This window comes from Aquila chrysaetos, chromosome 22 (genome assembly GCF_900496995.4).
Source record: "Aquila chrysaetos chrysaetos chromosome 22, bAquChr1.4, whole genome shotgun sequence".
NCBI classification, from domain to species: Eukaryota; Metazoa; Chordata; class Aves; order Accipitriformes; family Accipitridae; genus Aquila; species Aquila chrysaetos.
The window spans coordinates 22,011,192-22,023,603 of record NC_044025.1 but is presented as its reverse complement, the minus strand read 5'-3'; the positions used below and the strand labels follow the sequence as shown (position 1 = coordinate 22,023,603).

The 12,412-nt window shown below is 49.2% G+C and overlaps 2 protein-coding genes across 7 annotated transcripts in view; one reads left to right on the top strand and one right to left on the bottom strand.

The window, feature by feature from the left end:
- The window catches only part of STK32A (serine/threonine kinase 32A), a 36,124-nt gene extending 29,009 nt beyond the window's left edge, over positions 1-7,115 (bottom strand). The window contains exons 1-3 of one of the 5 annotated variants that reach the window (XM_029998342.2): positions 6,549-6,865; positions 6,366-6,434; positions 3,657-3,840 (exon numbers count right to left, since the gene is read on the bottom strand). In XM_029998342.2, the coding sequence (XP_029854202.1) occupies positions 3,657-3,708 (52 nt within the window). In that variant the 5' untranslated portion in view covers positions 3,709-3,840; positions 6,366-6,434; positions 6,549-6,865. Of the gene's footprint in view, positions 1-3,656; positions 3,841-6,365; positions 6,869-7,002 lie in introns of those variants that run through there. The other 4 variants (XM_029998345.1, XM_029998346.2, XM_029998344.2 and 1 more) reach the window with 4 other exon arrangements.
- LOC115334297 (translation initiation factor IF-2-like) lies at positions 6,634-10,188 on the top strand. Of its 2 annotated transcripts, none has more exons than XM_029998348.2 (2): positions 6,634-7,261; positions 9,651-10,188. In XM_029998348.2, exons 1-2 carry the CDS (start codon positions 6,634-6,636, stop codon positions 9,782-9,784), a joined length of 762 nt encoding a protein of 253 aa, XP_029854208.1. In that variant the 3' UTR covers positions 9,785-10,188. The 2 variants fall into 2 exon arrangements, with proteins under 2 accessions (XP_029854208.1, XP_029854207.1); XM_029998347.2 differs by having other exon boundaries at positions 9,648-10,188.
- Positions 10,189-12,412: the final 2,224 nt, after the last annotated feature.

The following is a 12,412-nucleotide window of genomic DNA, read 5'->3' as shown; positions in this document are numbered from 1 at the left end:
TTGCTCTGCAGCCTCAGGAAAACAAGTGCTACCACAGGATCAGGAATGATAACGCAAGTCCCTCTGTATCAGGGAGCTGAACTTGGTGCAGATCCAGGCAGAGGAACAAAGATACATCTAACACTCTTCTCAGTCCCGGGGCAATTTAAAGACAGAACGGCTGATGGTGGGCTAGAGAGGACACTGGAAAAGGACCACAGAATGATGTATGTCCATCTCACCCAGCCACTGTCCTCACCTACTATCTATTTCTGCTTTACCTTCCCACAGATTTGGCCAGCTGGGGAGAATATCTGGCTGCCATCCTCTGGGATGCTTTCCACACCCTTTTGCCCAGAAGCAGCACAAACAAAATCCAGCTTTTAACGTGGTCTCATCCTGACTACACCGGGAGTTGAGATCACCTTGCAGCACTGAACCTTCTGTCTGGTTATTACATTTTCTTTTCATCTCACTAGCTTATTATCCACCACTGTGCCTACTCAGAGGAAACACTGAGAGAAAAATAATACTGTCATCCAACTTCTGCCGAAGGCAAATAAAGCCCCTTTGAGAAGTCCATCTTAAAAAAAAAAAAAAAAAAAATCATGGTGCCACAGAAAATAGTCAAATTATAGCAACAGCAATTTGGAAAAATATGAAAAAGGCATTATATGTGCATATCAAAGGACACCGCGAGCTCAAGCGAGGCGTAAGCCCTACTGTCCTGTTGCGTGCTACCTGTCTCTGCATGGCAGAAGGTGGCCCAAGCTCAGCAGAGCGAATGGCCAAGGTGTGGGAGGAGAAGGGAGCCCACTGCTGAAGGAGGAGGCACAGGAAAGTGAAGTAATTTGCCCAAGGCTATTCAGAAAACTATGGCACACTGTAAATCCAGGTGTTTTCACCCTTGAGTTAGCTCCTTAACAACCCTGTTTTGCAAAACGTTTCACCTTGTTGCCTGAGTATTCTCCAAGACTTTTTTTTATTTTTAAGTAGTAAAAGAAGTACATTCTCAATTACATTGAGAAGTAATGAGAGAAATGAAATGATTGAATGTTACAGCACAGTTCCCTGAGAAGCAGACCCAATTCTTGGGTGCAATGGCAAAACACTCCTTAGACTGGGATGTTTCCTCATCCCCCGGCAGTGGGTCCCAGCGATGCCCCCAGGGAGCAGCATCTGGCAGACAACTGCCCAACCGGCAGGTGCAGTTGCAGCACTGAACTGCCAGAGGTGCAGTTTGGGCTGTGAAGAATCGGGTGCCTTCCTGGCACCGGAGCACTTACACCACTCACACTGTTGCTGTTTATGTTTACGCCAGTCCCAAAGGAAAAGTCTCTCTATGGCACAGCCCAAGAGCTGGAACCGCTCTCCACCAGCCGCAGCCCAGTGAAGTGACCTGCCAGTGTCACGGAGCCAAAGAGCCGCTGTGCTGCTTCCTGCTGTACCCAGCAGCTCTTAATTCATTTCAGCTGAAAGTAGAATAAGGAGAAGATTGTGACATCTAAGGTGATACAGTCTCTGGTCACAGATTTGCCAAGGTAATGGAAAAGTTAATAGAAGACATCCCCACTTCAGCTAGGTTTCTCTTCCCCCAGTACATTAAACTATGACTAATTAGAGAAAAAAATGTGCTACCACTTTTTAAATTTGGGCAGGGCCATGAAAGCACAACTGCACTGGTCTGGACACTGTATCTGGGCGCAGGGGTGACCCCTGAGCCTACCGAAACTCAACAGAGCAACACTGAACCCCTTGAGATGGTCAGGACTGGGCCCCTCCCTTGACTTGCCAGCACGATGCACAACTGCACCGAGCACAGGGTATGGCATTTCACACTGGGAAAGCCCAGTGCCCTTTGCCACGGAGCTAACAGGGGCTTCACACGCTGTCAGGTTTTATTTGCTGAAACCAAGCCCTTCCCAAGCACAGAACTGGCTCTCATTAAGAAATTACCTGTCCGAGATTTACTGCCCCAAGGACAGTCACCCAGCACAGGTCACTGCATTGCTCAGGGTGTTATTTATTTCTCAGTCACAGGAGCTGATACCACACGAAGCATGTCGAACCCAGAGAAAGACTCAGCAGAGAGACCAGCCACCCCAAGGAAAATTCAATTTGTTACAGTCAATCTCACAGCCCGGACATATCACCCCAAGGAAGGTGATCAGGAATGTGAAAAGTACTAGTCATCCTGAGCTAGCACAAGCAGTTATTTATGAGACATGCCAATACTGAGCATTTAGATGCACCAGGAATAAAATCTCCAGGAAAACCTCACAGCACGGACCTCTTTTGCACTAAAGCAACTGGAAAAGAAAAAAAGAAAAACAAAGAAAATTCACAAGCAGTTGCATTAATAATTTGGGAGCCACAGCCAATTTAGCCCAACAGCCACACACATGCAGCTGGCATTGCATTGCAGGCACAGCAGCGCGGAGCGTGAGGACGGAGTGATTCGCCGGTTCCCTTTGCGCCTAGAGGGTGACAACAGCGAACGCAGACCCCAAAGTGCGAAATCTTCTCCACGGGATGACAAACCGAGGCGCACAGGGATGGGACGGATCACAGCAGCGTGGTTCAGGACAGCAAGGGGAACACACTGCTGTGCAGAATGACTCTTCCCTTCCCCAAGCAGCTGTGCACATTGGCAGCTGCGCACAGAGACTGGACTGCGGGATGGCCACAGCCTGGGGCAGGAGGCTTTTGTGCCATGAGCACTAACGGCACTACTTGGGATACAATCACTGCATTTCCAGAATGAAAGTGCGTTCCTCCGAGACCTCTTTCCTCAAGGAGCTGAGTGAGAAAGACCAGGTTTCAGCCAATGTCCCCTCCTTTTCTCCTGACTTCCCAAGTAATCAGGATTACTTCCTCCCTGACTGGAGTTCTTACCTTTGGGACAGCAGTTTATGAGTCATCTAGGTTCTTATATATTTTACTTTTATTCATATGTATTTGTATTTATCTACATACGCATTTTATGATTGTACTCAGGTGAAAGCCCATATGGCAGTTAGCAAGCTGACTCAGGTCAGGAAATAGATTTATGGAACAATCTTTTAATGACTGTCTCTATAATCTTGGCAGCATAGTGACACTGACCTCCAACACTGCTCTCAGCAATGTATTCTCCTTTTCCAGCCAAGCAAGCCTGTGTGCTGGTCTCCCAGTGCCAACGGGTAGAGCTGCCCAGCTGGGCAGTCACCAGGACCCTTCACCTCTGCTGCTGCTGACCAGGTCTCTCTCAGTGCCCAAAAGCAGGGATGGGAGCATGCATCGCTCAAGCTATCTTCCCACCACACATGATACCAGTCCTTCTTGTGCTGCGATCTCCAGAACAAGCCTCCCCTGCCCCCAGAACAGCAGCGTTTCTTCCCTGCCTTTGAAGCGCCCAGCAGTGTCCTGGAGACATCTCAAAGCCAAACCTCTGCCAACAGTCATTCTCCCAGTGCCTGGCCGCAGAGAGGGGAGGCGAAAGGACCAGCTGACACCTGACCACAGCTCTGCAGGAGAGCAAAGGCACGCTGCTGCTGCAGACCTTGACACACCTTTGCTTAACCAAGATGTCTGGGTGTTTGCAACCCCAGCACGGGAGCTGGCGGCGGCTCTCAGAGTCATGGTTTCTGCACTGGTGGACTCTGCAGTCCCAGACAATAACTAGGAAAAGCTCTTACCATCTTCATTTTCATTGAAGGGTGGTGACTTGCTGGAGGTGTTTGCTCCCATGGTGCGTTCAGCCCCAGCTCAGCTCTCTCCACTTCTCTCAGTTACGTTACCACCCTCAAAGCTGGTGCCTCCAGGACGGTGTTACCCACGGATCGCTCCCAGTAGACCTGGGCAATGTTCTGCTGGTACACCCTGGAGAAGGCAGGAGGCAAAAAAATCATCATCATTCAGGATTAAGAAGCATTTTGCAGCTTGCAGATTTCTCCCTGGAGGTTCACTGCTCTGGAGGCAAAACTGAGTATCAGGGAAAGAGCACATTATAATGGAGTTTACTAAGGAAACCCAGTAAACATCGTAACCTTGTAACCTAGACCAGGACTGCTGCCCACTAAGGCAAGTGCAGAAACAGACCAAAAGATCGGAGGATCTGGCTCATGTTTGCTGTATCATCCAACACATTATATTTTGTAGCTCCAATGATGACTAATTTTAGTGAGGTCAATATCCAAAATAAACGGACATAGTGACTTGGCTAGATAAAATCAGAAAGGCACTTTTGAATACTAAGGTCATGTGGAAGTGTAAAAGCTATATAAGAAGAAATTCAGTGTTGACCTTTTGATTTAAGCTGTTACAAAAGTCTTTCATTTGGGACAAAATCATACCTTTTTTTCTTAAATGAAAAATGTCATGGAAAAATCAAGGTGTAGTTACCATTCAGTTTCTTCAAAAAAATTTTTGGATATGAACTATGAGCAAAAAAGAAAACCTTCTGATTTACGGTTCAGTGCTGGCTGCAATGACTGGTTTTCCTCTTACCCTGCGGAAAGACAGGTTTGTTCATTAGCAGACAACAAAGGTTTTAATTTTCCAATTCTCCCCTGAACATGTATGTGTATACTGGAGCATATGATTCTATATAGTTTAGTGGCACTCAAGATAGCTTGAATGATCTTATATGGGTACAGTAACAATTTTATTTTTAACGAGTTTACATGGAAAGCACCTTTATATGCTTATTTTGATACTGACACCCCTGTGAAACACACATTTATTTCCTGTTGAAAGTACAAAGCCCCAAAAGAATAAAATGAGGGAGCAACAGAGCAGCACAATCTGGACTCTGCCCAGCCTGGAGTGTTCTTCAGGCATTTGTATTTTCATTGAACGTTTAAGGATGCAATGTAGCCTTACTCATTTTTCTCAGATCTACACTTTGGAAACACAGCTACTAAGTAGCTTCACTTTTTTACTTTAAGGTAATAAAATCATGTTATTGAAGCAGAAAAGGGAGGAATCATAAAAAAAAAAAAAAAAGTTGGAGAAAAGAGAACTACGGGGACAGCCGTGGGAACTGGGACTGCCCTGGGATGCTGTGGGTTCCCCGCACCAGCACATGCAGCTCCTTCTCTCCAGCTACCTTTATCTCCACTACTCAGTCAAGAACTCAGCTCTAACCTCCTGCCCTGGGTCAGGATGATTACCTTAAAGCAACTGCCAAAGCTTGCCTGAAGTTTAAAAGCAACCCCTACATTTGGGTGTCTTCCTGAACTGGGCTGCAGTGATGCAAAATTCATCCCCAATACGATGATCCTGGGAATCCAACTGTGGATCAAACTGCAGCAACTGCCAAAGCGATGTATGGCTGACTGCAATGGTACCTATTCTCCCCACATCAGCTGGAGTTGAGAGGTCACCCAGCACTCCCCAGAACCTCTCCCAGCACTACCAAGAGGCATCCAGAACAGATCAGAGGCAGCACACAAGGCACTCGCCCTCCAAGGCATTTTACAATCTCAACTGCAACCCACCCACGCTGCTGCTGTGGTTCACATAGATCTCACTATTCCCAGCAAAGAGCAGGGGAGTTTGCAATTCTCAAAAGGCCAAAAAACCGCAGTGCAAACTATTAAAAAACCTAAAATCTTGATTTCTCATCTCAGAGAACTGAAACAAGATCCAACAATAAAACAAATGAAGCAGCAAATGTTTGCGATCCCTACCGGTGCCTCTGAAGGGAACAGATCGAGCCTTCAGTTGGAAACAAAGCCATACCAGCACCTCTTTTCAAACCCCAAAACCTACTCTTCACAGGAAAAATACACCTTCAGATGTAATAGCCATAAGCAAGGTTTGCATACTGATGCTTCTACATCACAGTGATCTTACTGGTGTCAACCAAGGTCAGCTGTTCAAGGAAATTTTCTTGTGTAGCTTAATTTATTTTTGACAACGTATCAATACATAAAAGCTATGAGGAAGGAGCATGGATATTGCTTGAAGTTAAGCTAGTCTGAGTGATAATTACTAGGATTTGTATATTTATAAAGTGTACCCAGGGTACGGTAATGATACATCTTTCCCCATTTCACACTGCAAAGTCACAAAATTATTAAAATCATTACTTTCCCTTGGGCCAAGACGACTAACGCTTCCACGTTAACTTCATGCTCGGTCGGACCACTCTTTGTTCCACGAGCAGCGTGGCAGCAGCTCCACTCGTCAGTGGTCCCGGGGTCTCATCAGCCAGCCTGGCAGCGCCAGCAGAAATTTTCTACGGGCGCGAGAAAGCAGCTGCTTGGGAATGCCCAGGCTCCCACCTATAGCACACCTTCACATTGCCAAGCATATTTTTTCCTCAACAGATGAAGGCAAAACCAAAGCAAAGCGGAGGAAATGTAACCACTGGAGTGCCATCGCCGGGGTTTTACACTTACCCTGCAAGCAGGCTGTGCTCTCTGATGAGGAAAAGAGCTCAGCAGGACCAAGGAGAGAGTTAGTCGTTTCTACAAAAGGCCAGCAGCCAGTTGCACTGTTAGAATTACCACTGATGGGCGACTACCGAGCTTCCTCGGAAGAGGACCACTAACTCGGAGGGGTTCACGAACAATTTCTCTTACCACCTCTTCGTTGCTTCAGCACTGCTCAGGGGCGGGGTGCCGCTGCTGTTGCGTTGAACAACCGAAACCGGGCAGTAATACGGCAATGCAGGACATTATGCCAGCACTCCTCTCCCAGAGAAACCACAGCCTGTTCCGAACTCTTCCGCAGCCCCAGGGAAGCTCAGGAAGGACGAGAGCAGGTACTAGCGGTGCCACCTTCGGTTCTGGCCCCGCGGGAGCCCTTCCTCTGCCAGCGCGGCCGGGCGGCTTCCCAGCCCGAAAACGCTCGCCCTGCTGCAGGCAGGGACGAAGGGATTGCCCGCAAACCCCGCGGACTCCAAGCGGCCGCCAACGGCGAGCAAGCCCCCCCCCGCCCCGCCCCGCCCGGCCCGCCCAAGCCGCGGGGGAAGCCGACGAACCCTGGGCTGATGCAGCCCCCGCTCTGGGGAGCACGCCCGAGGAAGGCACCTACCTCGGGCAGGGCAGGGCGCCGCGGGCGGCACCGGGCACCCGCCTGGCCCGGGCGGCAGCAACCTGCGGCGGGAGGAGAGGAGGAGCCCAGGGGCCGGGAGGAGCCCAGGGGCCGGAGCGGAGCCGGAGCGGAGCCGGAGGAGCCGAACGCCCCGCGGGGTCCGGGCCGGGGCGGCTGGGGACGCGCCCCGACCCCGCTGCCGCCCCCACGGGGCCGCGGCGCGGCGAAGGCGGTGAGGGCGGCGAGGACGGTGAGATCGGTGAGGACGGAGTCCCCCCCCTCCACCTCCGCCCCCTCCCCCGGCGTAGGCGGCAGCCGCTCCCGGCTGCAGAAGCGGCGGCGGCGGCGGCGGGCGCTCCGGGGCTCGGCCCTGGCACAGCCCCCGCGGGCTCTGCCGCTCCCTGCGGCTCCCGGCCGACCCCCCCGCCGCGGCAGAGAGAAGCGCTCTGCCGTTTCGCCCTGTGCCCCCGAACCGTTCCCTTTGCCGCGGGCCAGCCTGGGCTTTGTTCCTTCTTTTTAACGCCCGTCATGCCACAGATTTTTATGGCTTTTGGTAGGGGAGGGGTCGGGCTCTGCCCGGTGAGCCCCAGGCGTGCCCCGGCTCAGAGCGAGGAATTACCCGCTGCTGGAAAGGGTCAGTCCCGCAGGGTGCTGAGCACTCTGCACCCAGCTCAGCTAATAAGTCCCTGGCTCTAATGGCTGCCAGCCCCCCTGCCTTCGGGGGGACAGCTCCCACCCTGAGTGCAGCGAGGTCCCGTCTGAGCACAGCCCCAGTTAATCCGCTCTTTGTAAGGCCGAGTCCCAGTGGGCACGCCGTCCCCTCTTGCCCGGACATATTCCTATTTGAAAGGATCCCGTAGAAAGGCAGACACCACATTTCCCATCCCGTTGTCCGTATTCTTTGGACGCTGGCTTTTCCTCTCCCATTCTTGAGTGCTTGGAGCAGGCTCAGATGCCTGGGACTCCTACAGAGAGCAGTCCTTGCCCCAGGACAGCTAGAAGTCAGAGTAATTATCCAATTTTAGCCATATTCATGTGTTAATCGGAGAAGAACCAAAGAGCTGAAACACACCTATCTGAATTTTAGTCAAATGCACCAAATCAAATTGCCTGAAAAATAAACACACGGGCTGTGGAAGGAGAAAGAAGCTGGATTCACTGCAGAGCTGAACCAGGGGACACTCGTCCTCCCCCCCAGTCCAGAGGTAAGAACACTTACCAGGGCTCGGGAGACAGACCAGCTCTCCATCAGAAGGACCCCAACACCCGTCCCTGAGAGACAACCTGCACACCCCTACAACAAGGATGGGCATCCAGCAGTTCCTGCACAGAAATAAAATAACAAAGTGGCTGAAGTAAAAGCATCTCTGGTGGGTAGGATAACAAGTTCATGCTGCAGGGAATGTTTAATGATTTATCTACAGCTCCAGCAACAGGAGAGGCCTGAGATTCCCTTCCCTGCCCAAGGTCAGACTTCACCTTTCAGAGCATCCACCTGCGGTCTTTTGCATGTTCAAAGCACCTTTTCCTGAAGGCACTAAAATTTGCTGAATTGAGGATCCTTTCTATTTGATCTTTCACATCAGTGTTTTAAACAAAATTTGAAAATTTTTACCTTAAGTCATATTAGAATTATTTTCTAAACGTTATTCTTAAGATTTTATTTTCAACAAAAGCTAGAACCCAGGACAAAACCAGTACTGTTAGTGGCATCAGAAGTGAAAATGTTACAAAAGTATTAATTCAGAGTTGTTCTCTGCAGAGTGGGTCATCTGGAAAGTTTCAGTAGCTCTGTATGTTGACAGAAATAAAATGTTAAAGCCAAATTCCAGAGCAGACCAAGAAAACAGCAAATGAGAGGGCAGAAGGCAGCTCTCCTGCAACAGCTTCTGAGGAACAGCCACTCTCTGCCCCCCAGACTGGCAGTGCCGCAGGCTCCAGCCCAGCTGCGGCTGCCCGGCCACCACTGGGAAACAGGAAAACACCGTTAGGCTCAGTGCTGGCTGAAAGCTGGCATGGGATTCATTTTCCATGGTAAACTGAGAGCCTCATCTCCTTCAGCTGGGGCTTTGTTTGGTCTGCAATAAAAAGAGGGCACACTTAAAAAAAAAAAGAATTCAGTAGAACATTTCCCCCAGTTTTCTGAAGAAATGGAGCTTTCCTACTCTGTCAACTCAGAAACAGGAGGCATGTCCCAAGTAGAGGAATTTTTTCAGTGGGAAAAGAAAAAGGGACTTTGTTCCATTTACTGAATTAATTCACTTACCTGTGTAACATGCTACCGATCTACTGCACAAAATAGGGGCATTGTATACAGACGGGTTAGGGAATAATGAACGGCCGTTCTCTTTTCTGCTACCCACAGTCACACTCGCACAGCCTGCCTTCATTTCTACTGACACCCATTTGTCCAACTTCAAAATTTAGGGGAAGTGCTGGAAATTTCCTCTTGTATGCAATATACGGCATACAGAACTGTTGCAGCTGAATCCAGAGAACTACCTGCCTGAAAGGAAAGTGAAGCTACCTCCTGGCCTACGTGTACCTATGAGCTACATATGTCCAAAATATGCTTTAAAGCCTACATCAGAGCCATTTGTATAGATTTTCCTCAGGTTTCTTCCAACAAAACCAACACTTCCTAGCAGGTAGACCCAAGAGTAAAAAGACCAAGAGGAGGTCAGGATCCAGGCACGCGGCAGCAGCAGGTACCCTGTCCCACCACAGACTCCCACTGTGCAAGGGCATCTCTGGGCAACAGATGAAGATGTGCACCTGGTGACAGATCAGAGCTGGGAAGCAGAAGTGGAATTCCTAGGTGCAGCAGAGTTCACTGCAGAGAAGAGGCAGCGGTGGGCCATGCCTGCACCGAAACATGCCAAGCAGAAACTCGGGGAAGAGAAGCGGGCTCACCAAGGCACCCGTCATGCGGAACAGCCACCTCCAGCTTTCCCCAGCTGGTGACACAGGAGAACCACGGTAGATCTCTGGTGCCTTCTAATGGAGAAGAGGCAAGGCTGATCCCTCTCCTCCGAGAGGCTCCTGCGACTAATCAAACGCTCTGTGTGCCTCCCCCCGCACACGGAAATCCTTCCTTCCCACCCCAGCCCCTGTGCACAGGACAACCCCCCCCCAGGCTCTGCAAAGAGCAGAGGGAGCAAAGCACCTAATTGCTGCCACTGAATTTAAAAAAAACAGTTTTACTCTTTTACAATTTTAACTATTCAGCCAACTCTATTTTTGTTTCACGCACCAAACTAATTTTTAGCAACAGCTTACAAAAATAGAGAAGTTTAGCCATATTTATGGTACATATTTCCCGGAACCTCAAACCCTAAAAGAAGTGAAATTATACTTAGCAGCCGTATCTCGGCTGTAACCCTCTGGCGAACTGTAACTTTATGGTATATCTTCCATGTGTCAGATTTTAATATCCATTGCTGGTATCTTTTGTGGTTAAAGTGGGCTCACTTTCACGTGAGTGCCCAAAACTTCTACTGAATTAGTTGTATTTGGTATGCTGTGCAGGTGGATGCTTGTTCAAGAGCATAGGTATCGATATATGTATTTAATCGCGCTTAAAACTGGTATGTTGAATATTTTAATCTAGTTCATTTAGTTTCCCCAGGGCTTTCAGCCCACCAAAAAATCCTGCAGCTGTCTGTCCAGTGCTGGAGGGACGAGGTCTCCACCCGGAGACAGCAATTCTGCCGTGAGCCACAGAGGGTCACTGCTGACTGCTGCTCTCCTGTGAGGGCTAACACGGAGAGCAACGTCTTGGTTCAGGTACCGGCACTCAGAGCCATCTCTGGAAGGTGAAGTCTGCTCGTGGGGAGCCGATGGCTCACGCTTCCTTCAGGATTTATCCCCAGCAGCGGCAGCTCCTGGAGCCTGTTTTCGCTGCGCAGGGCGCTGCGTGGAGGCTCGGACCACCCGAGGCATTCCCCAGCAGCACTGTCTCTCCCACAAGCAGGGAGCGAGGTTTTTCTGAATGGGCAAATCTGCCCCTGGTGTCAGTTGACCTGTGTAACCCATATAGAAGCAAGGACTCATTTATTCCAGCTAAGGATCAAACTACTGTCTATTAATAAACAAACTGCAAAGCTCCCAGGGAGCGGGGAGGAACGATATTATTCCTCTGAAGGGACCTTAAAAGTCATGAAAGATGACATTTGCTTAAGAAAAATCACAAGAGCAGACTCCTTGTCCAAGGACACAACTTCAAGTGTGACAGTGCACAAAAAGATAGTTGTCTTCACCAGATCATGTGAAACAGTCCCAATATCATACATTTGCTTGAATGAAAGGCTTTGAAAGCTCTAGGCAGAGATGGATAAGTTAAACAATGAAAAGTCCTGTTAGGGTTTGGAGGTTTTTTTTAGTTTATATTTGACAGATCTAATTGCTACCTTTATCCTCAAGAATCAAAATGGTCCACCCCTGGGAGGTGTAGAGTCCAAATTCCTCCCACAGCCAAGGGGACTTGGGTATGGGTATTTCCTCTCTATTCTGGGTCTTAGCTTTAACCAGAAAAGAAGAAATCATTAAACCATCTGGGAGATGGGGAAGTCAGTGTAGCAGAAGTTTTGCTGCTGGCATCATGGCATCTAGGATGTCAGCTGTATCCCCTGGGACTTCTCGTGTCTCTGGCCCTGGGTCAGTAATATGTCATCCAATTCCTGTACCAGGACTGTGTTGCAAAGTGCTCCTTTACCTCACCAGTGTGCCAGAGGAATCCAGGGCCCACGAAAGAAGGGACTTTCACACCACCGGTTGCTACTGCCAAAAGTAGAAACCATTTGGCTTCTGTTCACCATATGCACAGCTCGCTCACAGCTCTTCTAAACCCTGTGCAAATGTCTCTTTCAAGCCTTCAGAGAGACAGCACAGAAGAAGAAAGGAGACACTCAAGGATTCACCCTGCCACGGAAGGAACTGAACCAAGCCCTGCTGACTGCAGCACAGAGCTGGGGATACTGGTTAGACAGTATTCTGCATACTTCTAATTTTTAGACAAATGTTTCCTTTAAGGTGAGAAAGGTGCACTTTCAAAGCGAGCAATCTGGAGCAGGGTCTTCCCTGGAAGAGTGTGGGGTCCATACACATGCTGGTCAGCTGTTCTCATTCGCCTTCACAAAAGAAAACAATCTGTTCTTGTTAATTTTTTTTCATAATCACCTTGCATTACAGCTTGATCTTTTTCCTTCTTTAATCCATTGTTCAGCTTCCTGAGTTCATACAAATGCAACTTAATTATTCCCCAGATTTTTTAGCAGGAAAGGCTCCTCACTGGCTTTTAGGAACTGTACTTTGAAGCAGCAATGACATGTCTCTGCTCCCAGCTCCTTATGCACTATACACAACAGGGATTCTTAAAAAATGCTGTTAGAGTAACACTAAGTAAGGGACC